General features: G+C 46.4%; 1 protein-coding gene across 1 annotated transcript in view; it reads right to left on the bottom strand.

The window, feature by feature from the left end:
- Positions 1-805: 805 nt before the first annotated feature.
- Positions 806-25,495, bottom strand: part of CHRDL2 (chordin like 2) — a 34,469-nt gene continuing 9,779 nt past the window's right edge. The window contains exons 6-11 of the mRNA XM_081002247.1: positions 22,444-22,493; positions 19,541-19,709; positions 15,806-16,000; positions 12,269-12,442; positions 7,188-7,280; positions 806-1,981 (exon numbers count right to left, since the gene is read on the bottom strand). Coding sequence (XP_080858373.1) covers positions 1,902-1,981; positions 7,188-7,280; positions 12,269-12,442; positions 15,806-16,000; positions 19,541-19,709; positions 22,444-22,493 — 761 coding nt within the window. The 3' untranslated portion in view covers positions 806-1,901. The remainder of the gene's footprint in view (positions 1,982-7,187; positions 7,281-12,268; positions 12,443-15,805; positions 16,001-19,540; positions 19,710-22,443; positions 22,494-25,495) is intronic.

Genomic DNA, 25,495 nt, shown 5'->3' on the forward strand with positions numbered 1-25,495 from the left:
GTCCATGGGGTCACGAAGAGGCAGACACGACTAAGTGACTAAACAACAACAACTCCATGTGGGAAGGGCTGAACCACTTTTGAGAACATGAGAGCCTGCTGGAGCCAGCCAACAGCTCATCTAGTCGAGCATCCTGTTCTCACCGTGGCCAGCCCAGAAGCCTGCAAACAGGATTCGAGCACAGGATCCTGGCAGCTGGGATTCAGAATCAGGGCTGCCTCTGACTGTGGAAGCAGAATGCAGACATCATGTGTCCCAATTCTTCCACGCATCTGCCGTGAGCAAGCAGCATTTACCATCTCTGCCATTATTATTATTTTTTTAAAAAAATATACAGTGCATATGCACCTAGGTAGTTTGCAAGTGCAAGGCAATTGCTGAACCTGATCCGGGATAGCTCAGTTGGTTGGAGACTGGTGATGATAACGCCAAGGTTCCAGGTTTGATCCCCATATGGGACGACTGAACATTCCTGCATTGCAGATATTAAAAATAAAATGAAGGGCCCACAGAAAGAGGGGGGAAGGAAGTCAAGTTTTGAAATGTTGAACTGGTTGAAAAATGAGTGAAATGTATATATCTGAAAAGTATACAGTGGTACCTCGGGTTACATACGCTTCAGGTTACAGACTCCGCTCACCCAGAAATAGTATCTCAGGTTAAGAACTTTGCTTCAGGATGAGAACAGAAATCACTAAAGTGGTTAGCTAAAGTGGTACCTCAGGTTAAGAACAGTTTCAGGTTAAGAACGGACCTCCAAAACGAATTGAGTTCTTAACCCAAGGTACCACTTTTATATATATATATAAAATTCATCCATTTTGCTTATTTTGGGGGGTTGGCGGCAGCGGGAAGGGGGTTATTGTTTTGCTTTGCTATGTATTTGCTATTTTTATCTTGTGTTTTTATGCTGTGAACTGCCCTGAGATCTACGGATGAAGGGCAGTATACAAATTTAATAAATAAAAATAATAAACTAAATCGTTTCAATTGACTTTGGAATAAATGTGCAATTGCTACTGTTTTGAATTTAGTTGTGTTATTATCTTCCTTGGTGGGTTGTGCAAACTGCTTTTCTGAAGAACGCTTTTCATAGGGTAAAGTAGCGGGGGAATGGGGATGAGTTTGCGGAATGCCAAGGCGGGGTTAATTTTGGGCAACCTCTGCGCCAGACACCCAAACAAAACAAAAGCACTTGACATAAGGTTTACATTCAAAATTCAAATGAGAGGCAGAAGGAAAATGGGCTTTTTAAAGTGCAGTTTGTCAAAGTATCCAGGGGAGATCGTTTGAAATTTGGAATGCCTGTTCCAGTTCCTGAATTCAGACTTCAAATTCCGGCATCGGATGACAAAACTTGCAGGTTTGGAGTTTCATCAATTCTTGGTTGCACCCAAAACCTCGAGCGACACAGAGACTCCGACAGAGCGGCTGGGAGGCAAATGAAAAATATTCCGTTTCTGCAACGGAAACCCTCTTCCTATTTGCCCTTTGCTATCCCAGAACAATCGGTGAAACAGCAGAATCAAAGCTCTATTGTGACGGTTTCCTACGTGCTCTATAGGAAGTGGCAGCCCCTCAGTCTCCCCTTCCCCTAAAAGGTTAAAGCATCTTTCTTGGTTCTCCCCCCCCCCCCACTACCCTTCGCAGGAAGCAGGCAAAAGAGCCATCCATTCACTCTTGCAGTATTTGGAAAGGCTGGGTGCATCGGCAGCACCTAGAGCGTTGAAGTCAAGCAGCCATATTGGTCGTCCTCATTCCCAGGGGTTAATTTGCTGGCATTTTCACAAAGCTGGTTGCAGATTGTCTTTCCTGCTTCTGCGGCGATAGTTTACTCAATAAGGCAACTTTCCCCCATATATATTAATATCAATAGACTCCACCCCCCACCCCCAATTCTTTTACAAGTTCTTGATTTCTCTGTCCGGACTTTCGGAGATCTTCGCCTCTGGGCCTTGCACCAGGAACGTGTTCCAGTAAGCTGAGAGAAGATAGAAGGATATTCATTACTCACTATTCCCATGAAACGTATACCCTATAAGGGCAATAAACTATTTATAGAATATTATCTCTCCCCCACCCCCCATCCTCCAAAAAATAAAAAATGCTAGCAAAGAGAAAGGATCCTCTGGTACTTTAAATACTAATTTATTGCAGCGTGACCTTTTGCAAATGAGAATCTCCTTCTGCAGATGAACCGCCTTTTGCGAAATGAATCTATTCCTTCGCAAACCACACGCCCTCTATAAGGAACGCAGGAAGATGACTTTGGCTAGGTTAAAACATAGGGTCCGCCTAGCTTGGTATTGCCTACACCAGATTTTGGCAGCCTGGCGAAACGCCAGATGCCTTGACTACAACTCCCATCGTTCCCAGCCAGCGTTGTCAATTGCATCTGGCTGTGGTGGACCTAAATTTTGGGGACCATGAAGCTTCAATTGTCATGGGGGCCCCTTCGCAACATTGGGTCCCATCAATATCGTCTTCAATGGAGTTGTTCCAGAACAGATCGCAACCCCCTTTAGAACAACTTTGCTTCTGGCTCTCAGACTCTGAGATTGTTGAAATCTTCACAACAACAAAAATAACTCGTTTGAGTTGCATGACTCAAATTGGGTCTACATGCGCCAATTTTTTAAAGCAATGTGTACTCAAGTTGCTTCTGGGGCCGCTCCAGGATTAGTGGCCCAGAAGCTGCAGCTTCATGAGTTTCATAGTAGATCCAGCCCTGGCACTTGGCAGGGCAGCCGTAGTGCCAAACAGCTGGAGGGCACCAGGTTGCCAAAGGCTGGACCACGCTGGCAGTGGGTTTCCAATGTTTCAGCCAAGGGCCTCTCCAAGTCTGCCTCTAGATTCGAGCTGACCAAAGACACTGAGGTCCAGCTCCGAGGGCCTTCTGGTGGTTCCCTCCCTGCAAGAAGTGAGGTTACAGGGAAGCAGGCAGAGGGCCTTCTCGGTGGTGGCTCCCGCCCTGTGGAACGCCCTCCCATCAGATGCCAAGGAAATAAACAACTACCTGACTTTTAGAAGACATCTGAAGGCAGCCTTGTTTAGGGAAGTTTCTAATGTTTGATCTTTTACTGTGTTTTTAATATTCTGTTGGGAGCCACCCAGAGTGACTGGGTAAACCCAGAAGATGGGCAGGGTACAAATAATAAATTATTATTATTATTATTATTATTATTATTATTATTATTATTCAAACATTAAATGGAAACTTGCTGCAAGATATGGAAAGGTCATGGACGTCTGTGGGTTTAAAACAGATTCGTGGCAGACATTAAGAAGGTGAGAAGACTAAACAGTCTTTCTGGTCCAGCAACTTGTCCTCACCAGAGGCACCAACTTGACCAGAAGATTTGGGGGGGGGGGTTGATGACGCATGCAAAAGTTAAAAAACTCAAAATCCAGGACATTTGCGTTAAAATGTAAAATTCTCTCCGGATGAGAATATAGGACCCTCGCCCTCAAAAGAGGACATGTCTGGGAATTCCCCAGCAGCCACTGAAGCCAAGCCACACTGTGATCAGCCTCCTCTGCAACTGACTGTTGACCCCCCACTGCAAATATTTTATTGGGGGGGCAGCAGAGGGACCTGGGCCCCTTAAGAGTTGGCACCTATGGTTCTGACAGTGGCCAATCAGATGCCCCAAAGGTAAAAAGGTAAAATACCCCTGGATGGTTAAGTCAAGTCAAAGGCAACTATGGGGTTGCGCCGCTCATCTCGCTTTCAGGCCGAGGGAGCCGGTGTTTGTCCACAGACAGCTTTCCGGGTCATGTGCCAGCAGGACTAAACCACTTCTGGTGCAACAGGACACTGAGATGGAAACCAGAGTGCATAGAAATGCTGTTTACCTTCCTGCTGGAGCTGTACCTATTTATCTACTTGCACTGGCGTGCTTTTGAACTGCAAGGTTGGCAGGAGCTGGGACAGAGCAACGGGAGCTCACCCCGTCACGGAGATTCGAACCGCCTACCTTCTGATCGGCAAGCCCAAGAGGCTCAGGGGTTTAGACCACAGCAGAAAATTCTCACACAAAAGCCCTCTCCCCTCCTGTAGTTTCCAGCAAGGGGTATTCAGGAGCGTTTCTGTCTCCCAGCTATGGTGGCAGAGCACAGCCACATCATAGCTAGAAGCCATTGATGGTCCTGTTCTCCACAAATTTATCCAATTCTCTTTTAAAGTTTGGTGGAAATCACTGCCTCCCACAGGAGCATAGCTGTCAACATTTCCCTTTTCTTGTGAGGAATCGTATACGGAATGAGGGAATTTCCCTTAAAAAAGGGAAAACGTTGACAGCTATGCGCAGGAGCGAGTCCCAGAGTTTAATGACGTTCTGCGTCTTTCATGCTCCGGAACAGCCATGACACAATCGCTAACCTTAGAGAGGTATCTGTCTGCTGGCCTTTTAAGCAATCTTAACAAATGATTCCTACAGGAAAGCAAAGTCTGTCCTTGCAGTTTCTGGTAACAACACTTACATATCTTCCAGGAATTCTCCAGGAGCTATTTTTAATATGGGGGATTATTTTTAATATGGGGAGGGGGAATGGATTCGTCTGACACATCTTCCGCTTCCCAGAATGCCAGATGGATTGCATATTATTAGACACCAAGCAGCTCTACAGACTCGGGAAGGGATGCGATTCAGCGTGGGTGGGGGTTTCGTAACCCTCGACCCGCCCTCGACGAAATGTGAGCGGGTGTCTCTGGCAGCTTCTGATGTCCCATAAAGTGCAGAGACAGAAGAAAGACGTCCAGCAGTCCAGTGACTAAGAGGGCGCAGAACAGAACAAATTGCGAGCTTAAGGCAATGTGCATTGCGACTGGAGGCAAGTCTCCCTTCAGTAGAAGTACGGACTTGGCAAAGAACTCTTAACTTTATGCTCCGCCTAAACTCAAATCCCCCTGGTTTGCTATCCCTAGTACTTCAAGACTCCCATAAAAGTGCCTGGCTTAAAACCGTCTATCAAAAACTTCACTCTTGTGGCCGATCCCCACAACGCCTACTCACTATGGGCCCCACTAAAGCAAACAGTCTAATTGGTCAATGTCTAAAAGATATCGAGCATCAGAACGACCTGGCCACTATAAGGAAATTCTGCCCTTGGTATGTTCATTTTCCACCTCTCCATTTTGATTCTCGGGCCCCATAGCTGCACAAACTTATTATCCCAAAATACAGACGTGCTTTTACACTTGCAAGACTGGATGTTTTGCCATCTGTGGTACTCGAGGGTCGATTCCAAAGACCTGAGGAACGAGATCATCACCCCACTCATACTAACCATCCCAGGACGCTCAACCACTGCCACAATGGCCTTTCTTCTATCAAATAACAGCAAAGGTTGCTAGGTTCATAGCAGGGGCAGTCAGAATAAGGGCCACTAACTGACGGCTGATTCAGGACTTTAAATTGTGCTCTTATATCCAATCTCCTTTTCTGCGTATACTGTACTGTTTTACTGTTGCTATGGCCATTGGCTAATGCAGATAAAGTTTTATCTATTTATCTTAAGGCGATGTGTTCGCACCTGGTTAAGTCTGCAAGGGCAGCTGGTTTGAAGCTCACCCACATTCCGTTCCTTTCCGGTGCTTGTCAGGTTGGGGAAGTGTTTGTTGGGGAACAGAGAATGCGGCAGCTAGACTGGGGACTGGGAGCGGTCGCCAAGACCACGTAACACTGGTCTTGAAAGACCTACATTGGCTCCCAGTACGTTTCCGAGCACAATTCAAAGTGTTGGTGCTGACCTTTGAAGCCCTAAACGGCCTCAGTCCAGTAGACCAGAAGGAGCGTCTCCACCCCCATTGTTCAGCCTGGACACTGAGGTCCAGCACCGAGGGCCTTCTGGCGGTTCCCTCCCTGCAAGAAGCAAAGTTACAGGGAACCAGGCAGAGGGCCTTCTCAGTAGTGACGCCCTCCCTGTGGAACACCCTCCTGGCAGATGTCAAGAAAATAAACATATGACCTTTAGAAGGCATCTGAAGGCAGCCTTGTTCAGGGAAGTTTTTAATGTTTGATGTTTTATCGTGTTTTTAATATTCTGTTGGGAGCCGCCCAGAGTGGCTGGGGAAACCCAGCCAGATGGGTGGGGTATAAATATTATTTATTTATTTATTTAGGTGCCAGGCTGACTATGGCTGCTCTAGCATATCATTCCCAGGCATCTTCTCTCCCCCCCCCCCCTTAACCAAAAGACTCCAAACTTTCTCTGGCATGTTAGTGTTCTGCAAGCCAGGAGTTATTTTCCACTGGGGAGCATTCAAACACTCAAGACACACACCCCCCAACCTGGAATCTCAGTGGTAGACTCCCAAGAGGGCTTTGCCGCACATGGCATGCTTAGTTTTACAAGAAGCCCCCATACGATGTTGTTAGCTGTACCAGAAAGTAAAGTGTCTGGGGGTGTGTGCATTAACCTCAACAGCTAAGAAAGCCAAATGTTTCAAGGTAGCTTGTCTTTGAATTTTATTGCATCCCCCCCCCCCAACCCCAACCCCACTGGTCTTGCAATCCTACCTCATCTTTCCTGCTTCAATGCATAGCTGTCAACGTTTCCCTTTTTTTAAAGGAAATTCCCTTATTCCGAATAGGATTCCTCGCAAGAAAAGGGAAAAGTTGACAGCTATGCTTCAATGGAAGGGACGTGGGTGGCGCTGTGGGTTAAACCACTGAGCCTAGGACTTGCCGATCAGAAGGTTGGTGGTTCAAATCCCCGCGACGGGGTGAGCTCCCGTTGCTCAGTCCCTGCTCCTGCCAACCTAGCAGTTCAAAAGCACGTCAAAAGTGCAAGTAGATAAATAGGTACTGCTCCGGCAGGAAGGTTAACGGCGTTTCCGTGCGCTGCTCTGGTTCGCCAGAAGTGGCTTAGTCATTCTGGCCACATGACCTGTGGCTGTACGCCGGCTCCCTTGGCCAGTAAAGCAAGATGAGCGCCGCAACCCCAGAGTCGGCCACGACTGGACCTAATGGTCAGGGGTCCCTTTACCCTTTACCTTTATGCTTCAGCGGAGAGGGGAGGGGGAATTAAATACATTTTTGTAAGTTCGGTTGTTCCACCCGCTGGAGTTAACAACATTTTTACCAAACCACCACCTCTCTGGGATTCTGTGTTGGCAAAGCCCCAAACGGACCCGATCTGAACCGCCAAGCCACCTTCGAAAGCTCTGCTCGGGTCAACCATACCTTCGTTTGTCCTGGAAACTAGCCGGAAGTTCTGCACTTCTTGCCGGAACTCTTGTTTCTTGACCTTCTTGATCTGGATCAAATGAAAGATTCCTACAAAAAAAACAAAAACAAAAAACAACCACCAATAACCAGACACAGATGCATAGTTTAGAAAATTATGTGGGATGTGATACATAGATAGCAGTCAAGTACAACATCCCTTGTTTTCCTGGAGTGGACATGCAAGGGGATTTTTGGTCCAGCCAGTCAGAACTTCCTGTTTCCTCCTGGGCTGGGACTTACTTCCTCTTACATGTGACTAGAGGTGGGCGTGACCTTACCTGACCAGGTAACACAAAAGGACAAGGCACACTGCATACTCTTTGACTTCCTCCATCGTTGGAGCAACAGCTTTTTAGCTAGAGATGCTTCCAGCCAACAGAGGACAAAGGGACTATCTCCATATGGGATAGATTCCAGATGTATATACTTTGTAACTAAGTCTGCCTTCAGGGATCCATCTGTGAACTGAATGTGTGAGTAAACTTCTTTTATATACAATGGTACCTCAGGTTACATACGCTTCAGGTTACATACGCTTCAGGTTACAGACTCTGCTAACCCAGAAATAGTGCTTCAGGTTAAGAACTTCAGGATGAGAACAGAAATTGTGCTCCGGTGGCGTGGCGGCAGCAGGAGGCCCCATTAGCTAAAGTGGTGCTTCAGGTTAAGAACAGTTTCAGGTTAAGAACGGACCTCCGGAACGAATTAAGTACTTAACCCGAGGTACCACTGTATACTTTACACAAGATTGTGTCGTGTCTATTCTTTTAAGAGGGATATAAGGGAAATTACCAGGAATCTAAAGGGATGCAGGTGGCGCTGTGGGTTAAACCACAGAGCCTAGGGCTTGCCAATCAGAAGGTTGGTGGTTCGAATCCCCGCGACGGGGTGAGCTCCCGTTCCTCAGTCCCTGCTCCTGCCAACCTAGCAGTTCGAAAGCACGTCAAAGTGCAAGTAGATAAATAGGTACCGCTCCGGCGGGAAGGTAAACGGCATTTCCGTGTGCTACTGTGGTTCGCCAGAAGTGGCTTAGTCATGCTGGCCACATGACCCAGAAGCTGTACGTCGGCTCTCTCGGCCAATAAAGCGAGATGAGCGCCGCAACCCCGGAGTCGTCCGCGACTGGACCTAATGGTCATGAGTCCCTTTACCTTTACCTTACAGGAATCTAATATTGAGAAGCTTAAACAAGCTTGCAACAAGCTAACCGCTGTGAGTTTAAAAGGGGAATCTAAAAAAGTTATATGTTATAAAACTTGCTGCTGGCAAACCACTATGGACAGCGCATGTGCAGCGTCGCTACGTACAGCACATGTGTCATACATAGTGACACCGCACATGCGCCCTACGTAGCGACGCCCTGCCCGGGTGTCACGACGCCTTCGTTCGCCCCTGGTCTGGCCCACAGCTTAACACCGCAATGGGCCTCTGGTTGGCCACTGTGAGAACCACATGCTGGACTAGATGGACCACTGGCCTGATCCTGCAGCCTCTTCTCATGTTCTTATGCAGACTGAAGTGGCACAGGCCATGCTGCCTTGCCAGGATTCGACCACCTCATTCTGTCACGTGCATGGACAACTCCCCGGCCTCAGGTATGTCGCTGGAAGCGAACCTAAGAACAGGCTCAAACTACCGTATTTTTCGCTCCATAGGACACACTTTTTTTCTCCTTCTTTTCCTCCTCCAGATTCCCAGCGAGGCGCCTGTCCTGAGAACCCGGAGGAGGAACAGAAGGGTCTCCTTCTGTTTCTTCTCCAGCTTCACTTGAAGGGGCGCTGGGCAGTTCTCCCTCTCTGCGCAGCGCCTCTCCTTCACAGGAGAGGTGTTGCTCAGAGAGGGAGAACTGCGCAGCACCCCTTCAGCCACGCGCCTGCCTAGAAGCCGGAGGAGCAGCAGAAGGGTCTCCTTCTATTCCTCCTCCAGCTTCGCAGCCACGCGCCTGTCCTGCGAAGCCTGTCCTTTTCCAGCTTCGCTTGAACTGCGCAGCAACCCTTCAGCCACGCGCCTGCCCTGGCTTCTGCCTTAGCTGTGCGCAGCCTCTTCCGGGCAGGGGGAGCCTTCATCCCGTTGCCCTGAAGAGGCTTGGCGCAGTTATCCCAGAAGCCAGAACAGCCAGACGGTATCCCAGAAGTCCCACGGTATCTTGCTGTTATGGCTTCTGGGATTCAAAATATTTTTTTTCTTGTTCTCCTGTCCCCCAAACTGGGTGCGTCCTATCATCCGGTGCGTCCTATAGAGCGAAAAATATGGTATTTCCTTGGGGGTTTTTAAGCAGAGGTTGGGTGGCCATCAGTCATGGATGCTTCTGCTGATATCCCTGCATTGCAGGGGGCTGGACTAGATGACCGCTGGAGACCCCCTCCAACAATCCTATGACTCTTTGGCTCTATTGTCGAACCACCTGGAGCTCCGGCTTGTGCCGTAACACGGAGCATAAAAAGGGCATTTATTCTATTTTGCCCGTTCATCCCTTCTCCTATCTAAGAGAAACCTCCTCCTCTCTGCCCTTCCCTTCCCTTTTTTTCCACAGCTCTGGCCAAACGTGGTACATATTTCATCCGTCCTGGCAGACACAGCAACTGGGTTTTGGGTTTCTGCTAATCCCCCGACGTTTTGAAACGTGGCTCAAACAGGAAATATAAAAATATTTGTCTGCAGATTTATGCGCCTTTCTGTGCCGCTGCCATTGAGTCAATTGTTTAAAGCGGAGAGGAAAACGGACTGAGGTGCCTTTTTTTCTGAGAGAGAGAAAGAGAGAGAGAGAGAGAGAGAGAGAGAGAGAGAGAGAGGGCGCCCACATTGAGTCACAGAGGCGAATCCTGCCAAGAGACTTAAAGCAGGGGCAATTTGCTAGGCACATAAAAGATGTGGGGCTGCAGCCTCGGGGCACAACTTTGCATGGAATTTGCATATGCTAATTCCCACATACACAATGCAGATCCATAATTTGAATGCCACAGAAGACATGCCAACTGATATTTACATCCAGCCCTTTGCCAGATAGTCTCCTATTAATTGGGGCTCCACCCCAGATTACCTTAGGTCAGGTCCTTCCAATTAACTTCACCACAGATCCCGCTCCAAATAAACTCAGTTCCCCTTCAATTATCACCCCCTGAACACCCCCCCTTCGCAACTCTAGATAAAATCATCTTCAATTAGTTTATTTCTTCGTGTAAATATCCTACCCGGTTACTCCCATTCGATCTCCCCAAAATTAATTACCTACTGAGAAACATCTGGGGCACTCAGAAAAAATGGTTTGGGGGTCTGGGCCCTGCTCTGAGAGACCCCTCCTGGACCCCCATCCACACAGAGGCAAGCTCCATTGCGGAGGGTTGGACTAGATGACGCCTTGAGGACCCTTCCAACTCTACAATTCCACGATTCTGTGAAATGGGCCCTCAGACTTCGGATGGATCCATGATGATGATGATGATGTAATAAACAAAAATCTGCCCTTATTCCCTTACGGGGAACACAAGAGCCCTTATGGAGTCCTTTGCAGGTTCTCCATCGGTCGGAGAAAACAACAGAGACCAACCAGAGAATATTGAGAAGCAAAGCAGCTTGTAAGCCTGATCTTTACTGAACTGTTGCAACAGGGTTCTCCCCCACACGCAGGAGAAGGAGGAAGACCCAGAACAAAGGTGTGCCCATCCTTATATAGACATTTTAAATTGTCCATCCTGGAGTCGAAGACCACCCCCAGAACCATCATCCTACCTTAGCCCAACCACTACACTGCAATGTGGCAGGCGGAGAGGGGACAGTGCGCCATTAGCCTCCTATCAAGCCCATAGGGCTGTGTGGTCTAGCGGTTAGAGTGCCAGGATTGCGGAGTCCTGGGTTCAAATCCTGTCTTGGCCTTGAAGTTCACCGAGCGACTTTGGGACAATCTCTCACACGGCAACCTTCTGCGCGTGATTTTTTTGGGGGGGGGGGCAATTCATTGGCAAAAACCTGAAATTCAGTTTGGCTTGTTCCGCTGCCCAGAATCTTTCCTTCCACATCACTCCTTTTGGGTGGTTCCTCTCCTCTGGTCTCCAGCCTAGGGACCACCCAACGAACGCCGTATAAAACAGGCAACCCCCACAAACATAGCGCCTCCACCGCTGACAGGTTGTAAGTGATATCACTGGTCAAACATGACAAGGAACTGGGTGACCTGCTCTCTTGGTCCAGAAAGCATTTGTTACTCTGGAAGTATTTACTACCCCCTCCTTCCGAGTTGCTTTGAGTTTGGACTCTCAAGTTGTGAAATATACTCGGAGTCGAGAGTGGATTTTGTGCTCTTTATTCAGCTCATAGTGGTGAGGAGGAATGGAAGTTCCCCCAGAATGTCTGCTTTATATACATTATTTACACAATGGGCCCCACGTGATTGGCTAATTCCGGGATTCACCTGTAGGCCAATCAGGTTGCAGATTCACTTCCACCTGGAGCTGGATTGGGTGGCTCCTGTGGACCAACCAGACTGCTGCATTCTGAAGCCTATTGTTCTAGGACCAACCAGACTGCTGCATTAAAGGAGCGGCTTATATTTGGGCCAGATTCTAAGTAAGTAAATTTTACTTCCCAGGTTATTGCCTGATTCTCTATTAAAAGCAACACGATGGGCAGAAACAATAACAACGTGAAAAACTTTATGGAATAATTCAAAACATCAAAACTAACAAACTGAAGTCTCTGAAAGTCCTTAAATGAATCACAGTGCCAGACTTTACCCAGCGGAGAGCAGCCTGTGAAGCTTTGTATAATCAGCAAATGTCCAATTCTGATGTCTATATCTGTTCAAAAAAAGATTGGTTAATGAAGAAATTGCATATCTCTCTACTTACAAGTGTTGAACTAATTGGCTGGTGAAGAATTCAATGAAACAGGTTTAAATGGAAAATTAATAATAATTATTATTTAAAAAAGAGAAAATGCTTTGGTTGAAAGACTGTGTATAAGTCCTCGAAATAAATAGATGAAACTCATAATACTCATTAAAAAAGCGAGAGCGCTGCAGGTTCAAAAGAGCTCCTCACCTTTCACGAGCTTCCAGATGTAGATCTCGACATCTTCCGAGGATTCCCGCTCGATCGCAATCTTCCTCAAGTTCTCTTTGGGGTTCTCCGAGGCGGAGGACGGAACAAACATGTAGACGGACACTTGGCATCTGGTGGTATCGACCCCACTGTCGGTGGGCGCCTCTTTGTCCTCTAAAAGCACACACAAACAGAGACATCTTTACCATTGGGCGTAGTGGCGCTGCAAGCCAGGGCTCCAAGCCGTGGAGGGTACCAGGCAGAGAGTCCGGGGAGGGGAGAGCAGGAGGTAAGCGAGGCGGAGCGGGGCCTTGGTGCCTGTGTGCCTCGGGCGCCCGTCGGAGGCGGGAACACTCTGGATGTTTTCCCGCAGTCCAGAGCTCTCTGCCAGCTCCGCAACACACCACCTCCTCGGCTGTGTGGTGTGTGCTTGCATCCCAAGCTCTGCGCATAATAAACATGCCTCTACCACCGCTCCCCCCATCCACTCTACCTCAAAAGACCCCCACGCTCGAGGCTACACACTGCAACTGCTGCCCCAGCGCCCCTCCCTCCTTCCCTTGCTTCTCCACTGCCTTGCACGGAGCCTGTTAGAATTCCTGCTCCATGACTGCAGTCATGGGATTGTTGTCTATCACATGACAGTATGCGTTTTGACTCCACAGAGTGGGACGTGAAGGAGACAGGATGTTTGTGTTACTGTGTTCCGTGAAGTGGGACTATTGTCCTTTGTTCTTTCTCTCTGATGCTAGAGAGAGAGGGAGCCATGTTGCAGTGCATCGTGTGTGTTTATATGTAAATAAAGGTAGATTAGCCAAAATGCTGAGTTGCTGAGGTCTGTCACGCAAGATGCGCAAACTCTGCAGATCCCTAAGTGTGCCGGTTTCTGTTGGCATCGGTCATTGTGATGACTGAAGAAAGCTTATGAAGCTCCCGAACAATCGACCAGCAGGGAGGGAACATGCCAGTCGGGTATGTGTCTCTGCCAGGGTCCTACTCGAGTGTAGGCTGAACTCCTGACAGCTCATCCCGCTGCCCACACCGCCTCTGCACTCCTTCATATTGTGATAGGAATTTTGAGGTCTTAGATATATGGTAATCTTCATAAGTGTACCAACCAAGCATGTACATAGATCAGCACAGGAAGACCGACCTGGAACCATTTTGATTCCTAAACTGAGCAAATGTTTCCTTTGCAAGGTCAAAGTGGGAAACCTCCCCATTGTCTCTTTCCTCACAAATCCTGTCTTAAGGGCACATTTAAGATATGAATAGGGTGTGAGCCTGTGACATGGCCCAGGAACTAAGTATTTATCAGTACAAAAGACTGGCCAGGCTCCCCAGGCAATCCAATCAAGTAACCTGTCAGACAGGAGATAAACAATGACAGGAGAAAAACAACATTCAAATTTCTGTTTTAAGACCGCCTTTTCTGTGATGTAGGTATGATGTATCTGAGTGGTGGTCTTAGGTTACACCCCTTCTGTGATGTATGCATGATGTTTCTGGGGGTGTTCTTGATCTACAGGGTGGCAATTTCAAAAGTCTTTGTAAGGCCTTGCGCACCATTGTTCTGGGTTCCTCCTCCTCTCCTGTGTCTGAGGGGAGCACCCTGTTGCAACAGATCAATAAAGATCAAGCTTACTAGCTGCTTTGCTTCTCAATATTCTCTGGTTGGCCTCTGTTATTCTCTCCTACCAATAGGGAACCTATGTAAGGACTCTATACAGGCTCTTGGATACCCCATAAGGGAAAAGGGCAATTTTTGTTTACAACAACATGAACCACATTTCCTTCCCCTGTCCTGTTTCCCCACATAGAGCGCATTGCAGTAGTCCAAGCGAGAGATAACTAGAGCATGCACCACTCTGGCGAGACAGTCCACCAAAGCCTCAGGTCATGGCATGGTCCCAGTTCCAGGACCCAAATGAGTGACACCCCGCTGGCTCCTTCACACACCCACGCCGAGGTGTCATTTACACTCTTCCCGGTTCCCCCTGCATCATTCTTGTTTTCCAACCGCCTGCCATGTTTATCTTTGGCCTGCCAAGGGGCTCACGGAGACGTAGTCTGGCCCTCGGGGTGTTTCCTTCACCCGCCACTGGTAATGTTCTATTTTTGCTTGCGGAGTAATTAATAAATTAAGTTTGGGTTTATTGTGTCTAGTCGAGGTTCTTGATCACCCCAGCCGGCAGTGGCCACTTCCTTGAGATTTTCTTCCTGGGACAGAGCTATAAATAAGTGGTGTTTAATTCAGAGGTGGCAGCTCTGCATACAAGCAGCATGTCCCAAAGTTCATCCTTCAGGGAACCTGTGAAATTTCTTGTGGCAGAGATGTGGGAGCCACATTTGCACCGAGTGATTTGTAGACTTCACATAACCCTGGCGTACCCTTGCATTGGGATGGGCCAGTCCACCCATTTTGCGAGCTCCCATATTCTAATTTTTCCCACTTTCCCACTCTCCACATTTCCATTTTTTAAAAAATACTTTTTATTAGTTTTCAATTACAATAATCCAATAATAGCCTCATTATAAAAAGGTAAAGGATCCCTGACAGTTAAGTCCAGTCTCGCTTTACTGGCCAAGGGAGCCGGCGTTTGTCCGCAGACAGTTTTCCCGGGTCATACGGCCAGCATGACTAAGCCTCTTCTGGCGAACCAGAGCAGCGCACGGAAATGCCATTTACCTTCCCGCTGGAGTGGTACCTATTTATCTACTTGCGCTGGTGTGCTTTCAAACTGCTAGGTTGACAGGAGCTAGGACAGAGCAATGGGAGCTTACCCCGTTGCGGGGATTCGAACCACCAACCTTCTGATCGGCAAGCCCTAGGCTCTGTGGTTTAACCCACAGTGCCCCCACGTCCCATAACCTCATTATAACAATGCCAAATTACAATACAACTAATAATACCAATCACCAAGATGCCAAATTAAACAATTTAGGTGGCAACCTGTGAGCTAGAATTGATGGTTTGATGATTTGCTTTATTTCTGCTTTCCAAGATCTTACAAATTCCAATTAGGCTCCAGTCGAAATAGCAATCCTTTACTTTGCAGCTGCAGTTTTAACGGCTTCCATTCGTATCGGCACATGAAATGATTAATACACCCACAGGTGAAGCATTCAAACTCTCTTCTGGTTCTTCCTGTGTGTGGCAATTATTCTGTCTGTAATGTTTCTTCCTGTCCTTGTAATATATGGTGTCTATCCGTTCTCCACATTTCCACACCAGTTTGCGATCTGAGTACAAATTCCTCCTAACGTACACATTTTTGTATTCAGTGTTGCCTAAAATTCACATTTTGGCATGCATCTTTCCCCATGTGTTTTGGAAATATATGCATTTCTGTGCACGCCCCACCTTAGTATTCTTCCTAGTCCTAGAATCCTAGAATTGTGGACTTGGAAGGGACCCTTGAGATTCATCTAGTCCACCCCACCCCCACCCCCCGCAATCTGCCGCCCCCCCCTTCCTATACAGCAAAGGGGTAATACACACAAGCATGAAATGCAGTCAGTGTGTCTGTTTATTACCTGGGCAGACTTTACAACATTTCCCTTCCACATTTTCGGGTTCCTCGCAGGGGTACTCCTTGGGGCATGTGATCTTCCGGCAATCCTGGCTCCCGTCTTTGCAGGTGCACAGGATGCAGGGGAGGAGCACAAAGTGGCGGATCGTGGGGTGCCACACTTCTCCATGCGAGTAGGTCTTCCCGTTGTATACACAAGCTGGAGAGAGAGAGAGAGAGAGAGAGAGAGAGAGAGAGAGAGAGAAAGAGAGAAGACCACAGGTGAAAATACAAAAAAAATAAAGAGTGCAGTCCAAGTTCAAGCCATTTGAGATGTCTGGGAAAGTTAAGGATAGTAGGAAGGTAAAAGGTAAAGGTGCTGGAGGAGACTCTTGAGAGTCCAAAGAAGATCAAACCTCTCCATTCTGAAGGAAATCAGCCCTGAGTGCTCACTGGAAGGACAGATTGTGAAGCTGAGCCTCCAAGACTTTGGCCACCTCAGGAGAAGAGAAGATTCCCTGGAAAAGACCCTGATGTTGGGAAAGATGGAGGGCACAAGGAGAAGGGGACGACAGAGGACGAGATGGTTGGACAGTGTTCTTGAAGCTACCAGCATGAGTTTGACCAAACTGCGGGAGGCAGTGGAAGACAGGAGGGCCTGGCGTGCTCTGGTCCAGGGGGTCACGAAGAGGCGGACATGACTAAAGATAAAGGACCCCTGAATGGTTAAGTCCAGTCAAAGGTGACTATGGGGTTGCAGCGCTCATCTCACTTTCAGCCCAAGGGAGCCAGTGTTTGTCCACAGATAGCTTTCCTTGTCATGTGACTAGCAGGACTAAACCGCTTCTGGCACAATGGGACACCGTGACGGAAACCAGAGCGCACGGAAACCTTCCCGTCGCAGCAGTACCTATTTATCTGCTTGCACTGGTATGCTTTCGAACTGCTAGGTTGGCAGGAGCTGGGACAGAGCAACAGGAGCTCACTCCGTTGTGGGGATTCGAACCACCAACCTTCCAATCGGCAAGCCCAAGAGGCTCAGTGGTTTAGACCACAGCGCCACCCGCGTCCTTAAGGATAGTAAGAAAGGATATATTGAATAAGTATTATCCTTCCTTCTCTCAAGCTAGTAAGTGATGTAGCAGAGCAGATTCCCCTCAATATAGCTGGAAGCTAGTTTGCAGATTTGTTTGAATCTCTTAGTTAAGATCATTTCCTGGTGTCCCCTTTAATCCCTCCTAAAAGAATAAAGACACGAGAGTCTTTCTGAGTAAAGTAACAAGACGTTTACTCACATTTCAGTTCACAATTTGATGCCTGAAAGGCAGGCTTTACCTGGTAGTTACATAAAGAAACTGTGAGTTCATCTCATAGGGAGACTGAACTCACGTGAGAGCCAGCAGAGAGCAAGATTACATTAAGACAACAAAGTGGCTGCAGGAGAGCAGCGTGGCAGCAAAAGAGAGAACAAGACAACACTGGAACAAGACAACTTCAAGACGAACTGAGAAAATGGCTGCGTGACGCGGCTCTTTTATGGAGTCAGCCAGAGCCAGCCGCATCTCCCAGGTCACACGCAGGGGGAGGACGCTCCAGACCAGCGGAACAGGAAATTACACTGACTGGATGTCCCTCTCCCTGTGCTAGGGAAATAAGGAATGTTGCATTTGACTGTACTAATGGATTACATCCAGCAAGATGGCAGGTGCATAGGGACAGATTCAGTTGGAGCAGGGCTTGGGGGATAAGGGGAATCAATGCTTGTTGTCATGTAACTGTGGGAATGTTCAGGGTGGCAGGAGAGGATATATTGTTTATTCATATCCTTCCTAACTTGCGCTAGCAAGTTCCTTTATGTAGCAGAGTTACATTCCCCCTTTTTATATGCACAGCAGATAGCTGGTTGAAGGCTCGTGTGAGCCTCTCACTATTATACAATTCAGAGTGTCTCAGATTGAACTGTACGTTCCTGGTAAGTTCCCTTGAATCCCTCTTAAAAGAATAAAGACACGACACTCTTATTCAAAGTCAATAAAAGAAGTTTACTCACATCAGTTCACGGTTGGATTCCTGAAAGCAGACTTAGTTACAAATATGTACATGTGGATCTACCCCATATGGGGGAATAATCCCAGTGCTTCTGCTGGCTGAGAGCTGGCAGAGCAGTCCTAGCTAGAAGCTGGTCAAATGAAGAAGAAAGTCAAAAAGAGAGAGAGGTGTGCTGCGTGACTCGTCCTTTTGTTACCTGGACAGGTTAGGTCACACCCACCTTCTAATACATGCAAAAGGAAGGATGCTCCAGCCAGGAGGAACAGGAAGTTCCTGGCATGTCTTCTCTAGCATTTCAAGGAATGTTGTACTTGACTGCCTCTCACGGATCACATCCCACAGTAACCTCTCTGCAAACAAATCAATGGCAGAGCCCAACTCTTGCAGATCTCTGAGCAGCCCAGGTGTTGTATCATACGACACGTGCACTAGGGTGTGCCTTTTTAGGGCGCGAAGCTTAATTTTTGCTTATTTCATCCGTGAGAGGTCTGAAAAATATGTTTTGGAGTGTGAGAATTTCCAATCTGCTATTTTTTATTATTATTATTATTATTATTATTATTATTATTATTTGAATAACTTTAGCTTGGTAAGTCTACATTTGATGAAGAAGCGCATCAACTGCTTCCGGAAAAGCAAAGGGTTTTAACGTTACCTTCTGAAAATGTCAGGTCGTGCTAAAAACATAAATAATATGAATGCAATTCCTTGGCCATCATTGTTAATGATTTCTGCGCACATTTTCACACTCGTTTCTTACCAAGCAAAACTCAATTGTATTGATGTAACCAAAATATCTTTTGAATTCTCAAGTCACATTGCAACTTTGTGGCACCAATCATTTCGGGAATTGGAAAGTTGAAAAAGACAAAATACTTTTTATGTACGCAACGATGGCAGTGAGAATGTTCCTAGCTCAGAAATGGAAGGAAGGAGAAGTACCAACAAAAGACGAAACTGATGGAGTAAGGAGAGATGGCGAAACTGATGAGGAAAATCCAAAACCAGGAAGATCAAGTATTTTCTAAAGACGGGAGCAGATTTGTAATTTATTTAAAGGACCATCATAAACAGTTAAAATCTTTGGCAGGGATGTAATGACACTTGTAATGTGGAATTATTTATGATAATCATGGATATATAACAGATGGATAATGGTAAAAGAAGATTACCCGCTCTGGTATCCCACAGCTAATTCTCCCCCGGTCTCCTCACTGGCCCAAATAGCACTAATTTAGCCAGCTAGCCCTGGTGATCATCTTATGTTTATTGCATGGATTTTCCCCCAAATTGATTTTTGAATTCTGAATTTATTGCTATTTACGTTTTATACTGTATTTTATGCTGTTTTTCTTTGCATCAATTAAGTGTTTTAAATTTGTTATTAGCCGCCCTGAGCCCAGTTTTCTGAACCAGGAAGGGCGGGGTATAAATAAAAATTTATTATTATTATTATTAAAAGATGCAACAAATTTAAACGTGGAACCCATGAAGGGAGGGAAGGAAGTTCAAAAAAACCATGTATTTTAATGTTTGAAATGATTATGTTAAATATGTATAAAATTATCAAAAATGCCAATAAAAAAAATTATTCAAAAAAGGAAAGTTGAAAAATCCGATATGCCCCAATCCTGCGCTGACCGCAGCTTCAGGCGCAAGGGAAGAAGGCTCGCCTAAAGCACATTGCAGTGTTCACCTGAACTGATGTTACCTTTTTTGTTCTGCTCCTTCAGGATGATTCTGACCGTCGTTCCGCCACTCCCCACTTTCTGCTTGATGCTCTTGGGAATCAGTTCCAACGAGGCGCCCGTCGGGGGATCAACTGCTCCGGCAGATCCTCTGCTCCCGGCACCCACCGCGCAGTGGTAACGGGGGTGCCTCTGCAGAGCCAGACAACATGGAAAGATCCCCAGTCAATTCAGCAGGCGATCTCATTGCATGGGGTCAGGCTGGATGACCCTCAGGTGTCTCAGCCAACTCTAATTCTAGTCTCATTCAGTTAAAGGCTCTTTAGAGTTACAGTTCCTGAGATGCGGGGACTAACGGGGGGCAACGAAAGCGGATTCCGAGAGCCCTTACGGAGGCAAAGAGATTCCAAGGCATAGCTGTCAACTTTTCCCTTTTCTTGCGAGGAATCCTATTCGGAATAAGGGAATTTCCCTTAAAAAAAGGAAAACGTTGATAGCTATGTTTCAGGGTTGGGAGGATAAAGATCCACCGCCCGTCACTCGGTGGTCTGAAGATCTCGCTGACCTTTCTACATTCTACATTTGAAAGCACAGTACAGTGGTACCTTAGTTCTCAAACACCTTGGGACTCAAACAACTTGGCAGCCAAAACTGCAAACCCAGAAGTAAGTGTTCCGCTTTGCGAACTTTTTTTGGAAGCCAAACGTGCTCCGATTTGAGTGCCACACTTCCGCTTTGAGTGTTACGCTGAGGTCTGTCTGTTTTTGCTATTTATTTTGCATCTTTGTGGCTCTTTTTCTTTCTTTTTTTGTGACTGTGTGGAACCCAGTTCAGCTACTGATTGACTGACTGATTGATTGATTGATTGATTGATTGTGTGACTGCAGCACATTGTTTATTGCTTTCATTTTATGGACCAATGGTCTCGTTAGATAGTAAAATTCATGCCAAATTGCTGTTTCAGGGGTTGTTTTTAAAAGTCTGGAACGGATCAGTCTATTTTGCATTACTTTCTATGGGAAATTACGCCTTGGTTTTGGAACACTTTTGGTTTTGGAACGGACTTCCGGAACGGATTAAGTTTGAGAACCAAGGTACCACTGTATACCTTCTAATCATCAATCTCATTTGGATAGCTATTGTGATATATGGGCTGCCTATACTGATATATATTTTTAGATTGGGATTAATGGATCACTGTGGATGTAGGCCAAAGTCCTTTCTTTCTTTTTGTTTGCAATTAAAAATAAATAAATACAGTGGACTCTCGGGTTGCGAATGTGATCCGTGTGGGATGCACATTCGCAACCCGCAGCGTTCGCAACCCACAGCACCACGTCTGCGCACGCGTGGGTTGTGATTTGACGTTTCTGAGCATGCGCAAAGTGCGATTTAGCACTTCTGCGCATGCACAACTGCCGAAACCTGGAAGTAACCCGTTCCGGTATTTCCAGGTTTCGGCGGTCCGTAACCCAAAAAAACACAACCTGAAGCGTCTGTAACCCGAGGTATGACTGTAAATGGGACGGTGCTGGAAATCAGTTGAATAAGAACCTAAGCAGAACCTCCTAGATCAGATCAACGGCCCATCTAGTCCAGCATCCCGTTCTCACAGTTGCCAGCCAGATGCCTGCAGGAAACCCGCAAGAGGGAGTCAAACGCAAGAGCAACTCTCCCCTCCTGTGGTATCCAGCAACTGGGATTCACAAGCACTGCTGCCTCCGACTGTGGAGACACACAGAGCCACTGTGATCCACGCGACAGTCACCTATAGACTGGATTATTGTAACTCGCTCTACGTGGGGCTGCCCTTGAAGCTAACCCAGAAACTCCAGCGGGTGCAGAATGCCGTGGCGAGACTCCTTACGGGGTCTTTGCTGCAGGATCACATTCACCCAGCGCTATACCAGCTGCACCGGCTCCCGGTGGAGTGCAGGATCAGGTTTAAGGTGCTGGTTTTAACCTTTAAAGCCCTATACAGCCTAGGACCCTCGTACCTACGGGACCGCCTCTCCTGGTATGTCCCACGGAGGACCTTACAGTCTTCAAATAAAAACATCTTGGAGGTCCCGGGCCACAGGGAGGTTAGGCTGGCCTCAACCAGAGCCAGGGCTTTTTCGGCCGTGGCCCCGATCTGGTGGAACGCTCTGTCACAAGAGACTTGGGCCCTGCGGGACCTGACATCTTTCCGCAGGGCCTGCAAGACAGAGCTGTTCCGCCAGGCCTTTGGCCAAGGCACAGCCTGACCCCCTCCTTTGGCAATCCTCACAGAACTCTAGCCCAATGGTTGCCATCAATTTGATTTGAACTGAATTTATAATGAATTGATTTTAGAATGCTGTATTATATTACTGTTGTTAGCCGCTGTGAGCCCAGCTTCAGCTGGGGAGGGCGGGATATAAATAATTTTATTATTATTATTATCATCATCATCATCATCATCATCATCATCATCATCCTGGCTAGTAGCCTTCGACAGCCCTCTCCTCCTCCGTGAATTAGTCTAATCCTTTTTTAAAGCCATCCAGGTTGGTTGCCATTGCTGCCTCATGTAGCAAGGAGTTCCATAGTTCAACTGTGCGCTGTGTGAAGAAGTCCTTTCTTTTATCTGCCCTGAATCTCCCAAAATGCAGCTTCAATTCCAGTGTTATGAGAGGGATTCTTCAGCTGGAATTCCTGCATTGTAGAGACTAGATGGCTCCCTTCCAGCTCTATAATTCTATGAATCTATATAAAAAAACCTATAAATCTATAAAAAAACCCCTCCTCTATCCACTCTCTCTATGTCACCTTTTATCACGGCAAATTCTGAGAACCCGTAACGTTCACTGCACGCAAGGCGACCTGCTAGTGAGCGATGTCATAAGAACATGCCTCTTAATGAATTGTGCATTTTAAAGAAATAAAAACTGAAAGCTTTACTTACGACGCCTCTGTTTAATTGGGGCTCTTCTATCAACCTCTCAAAGGAATTATCTGCAAAGAGGAAAGAAAGAGCATAGATCTAGGTGGGAGCTTCACATAGTAAGCATACATCTTGGTCCATCAGTTTAGCCTGTCCTGTTTATTCAGATTCCTAACCTGACCAAAACATTATTTGAGTGGTGGCAAGTAAAGTGAAAAACTGAAAAGCTTCTGGGAGATGATATATAATGAGATTTTAAAAATGTTGAAATATACATTTTAAAGAAACCAGAAGCATTTTTACTGGGCATTGTAGGAAGTGATATAAATAGAAAGGAATGTAAGCTGTTCTTATACACAACAACAGCAGCAAGAACATTATTGGCCCAAAAATGGAAGCAAGAAGAATTACCGACGAAAGAAGAATGGAGGATGAAATTAATGGACTATGCAGAACTGGATAAATTAACAGGAAGGATTCGAAACCGGTGGGACCATAAATTCACGGAAGACTGGAGTAAATTTACAGACTATTTGAAAAGTATTTGTGATGAACAGACTACGTTTGTAGGTTTGCAAGAAGTTTTGTGAAGAGTATTATTAGAATTATTGCAAAAAGGAAGGGGGGGTTGGTTAGTGAAGACAATTAAAGGTAATATAATTTTAAGAATTGCATAAGAAGTGGTTAAAACGGTGGATCATCAGAGGAGTTGATGGAAGTCCAAAAAAGATTGTATAAGAGATGAAGTTTTGTGGTATGTACTATAATTTATATGTTAAAATTTAATGAAAAATATTATTAAAAAAAAGAAAGAAAAAATGGATCTGCAGCTTTAAGATGGCCACTGAGCACAGCATGGACTGGCTGGTGCCTGTAACATCACGCACCCATTTTTCACTTATTGGCCTGAAAGCACTTTTGTGGCCCTTTTTAAATTGATCAAGTTTTCTTTCTTGTTTCTGTTTGAAAGATAACGAATGTTTCCGTCTGAAACGTTTTACGTGTAGTTCTTTAAGAAGCGATTGCTGCATATCAAATGTTAACGTTATGTGTGCATAGAGTTAACCCAGTTGAAAGTTAACTTTCAAATTGTGAGGGCAGCAAATATCTGGGATCTCTGGGCTTAACAGGAGTACCCCGAGGTGAAACGCAGTCGACCACACACACCCCTCCGTCATGACACCCTATTGCCCTTCACTCCCAAGGAAGTGACTATTCACTATATCAAACAGAGGGAGAGAGAAACTTCTTAAGGGAGAGAACTTGAAGAAACCATAGAACATGGGTAGGCAAACTAAGGCCAGGGGGCTGGATCCGGCCCAATCACCTTCTAAATCTGGCCTGCAGATGGTCCAGGAATCGACTCCGGCCCTCTAGATGTTTGGGACTACAATTCCCATCATCCCTGACCAGTGGTCCTGTTAGCTAGGGGTGATGGGAATTTTAGTCCCAAACATCTGGAGGGCTGGTGTTTGCCTATGCCTGCTCTAGTCCATGGGTAGGCAAACTAAGGCCCCGGGGCCCGGATCCGACCCAATCACCTTCTAAATCCAGCCCGCGGATTCAGCGTGTTTTTACATGAGTAGAATGCATCCTTTTATTTACAATGCATCTCTGGGTTATTTGTGGGGCATAGGAATTTGTTCATATTTTTTTTCTTCAAAATATAGTCCGGCCCCCCACAAGGTCTGAGGGACAGTGGACCCCTGCTGAAAAAGTTTGCTGACCCCTGCCACAGAATCCCTACCTCTACCGCCCTATATAACCAAACGCAAGGAGTTCAGATGGGATGGGGAGAGGCAGGGCCGGTCCTTCCATGAGGCAGAGGGAGGCAGCTGCCTCAGGCGGTAAATTCGGGTGGTGTTGGAATAGAGCTAGGAATGGGGGCCACATGGTCTGCCCTGCAGCCCCCAAACTAGCCTGCTGCCCTAGACCTCTGCCTCAGGCAGCAAAACAGCTCCAGATGCTCCTGGGTAAAGGTAAAGGGACCCCTGACCATTAGGTCCAGTCGTGGCCAACTCTGGGGTTGCGGTGCTCATCTCACTTTACTGGCCGAGGGAGCTGGCGTACAGCTTCCGGGTCATGTGGCCAGCAGAACTAATCCGCTTTGGGCGAACCAGAGCAGCACACAGAAACGCCGTTTACCTTACCGCCGGAGCGGTACCTATTTATCTATTGCACTTTGGCGTGCTTTTGAACTGCTAGGTTGGCAGGAGCAGGGACCAAGTAATGGGAGCTCACCCCGTCGTGGGGATTCGAACCGCCGACCTTCTGATCGGCAAGTCCTAGGCTCTGTGGTTTAGCCCACAGCGCCACCCAGAAAAATAATCTTCCTCTAGGAGGAGAGCAAAGGAGCTTGAGATGGCGCTAGAAAAACAACCAATTCCTAAAAACGTTTTCAAATGTTTACAATTTTCTTTCATGTAAAATATAAATTTGCTCCAGTCCTTTTGAAACAGTTCGTCTCGTCCCAACAGCTTTGCCAACTTGACGTATTCCACCATCTTTAACTGCCAACGTAGGAAGTTCCTGCTGCTTCCATTTCTGGGCCAGAAGTATCCTTGCAGCCGTTGTGGCATACATAAACAAATTTACATCTTTTTCCTGAATTTCCTCTCCAATTAAACCTAACAAAAATGCCTCTGGTATTTTGTTGAAATTATATTTAAAAACCTTCTTTAATTCATTGCATATTATATCCCAGAAGGCTTTGACCTTAGTACAAATGTTTCATTTTATAATGTTAAAATAAGGAGCTGTTTTACATATAATGAGGTGAAATGTTAAAAGAAGATAGAAGGTTAAAAAGTGGTTATAGAAATGCTAAGGATTTACTTAAAGATGTTTGGAAGTCAGAAAGAGGGAGGGAAGGAGGTCGATGCTCTGTTTGAGCAATGCTTAAGGTTATAGATTTATGTAATAAAACGTGACTAAATATGGAAAACTTAATAAAAATTATTATAAAAAAAGAAAAAGAAAAGAAAAAGAAAAAAACAACCAATTCCTTCTCAGGGCAACCCAGGAAATGTTAACATAGGGCAGTGTTTGGCAGCAGACAAGATCTTGGTGTAAA

Source organism: Podarcis pityusensis (genome assembly GCF_964106645.2).
Source record: "Podarcis pityusensis genome assembly, chromosome: 4".
Lineage (NCBI taxonomy): Eukaryota > Metazoa > Chordata > Lepidosauria > Squamata > Lacertidae > Podarcis > Podarcis pityusensis.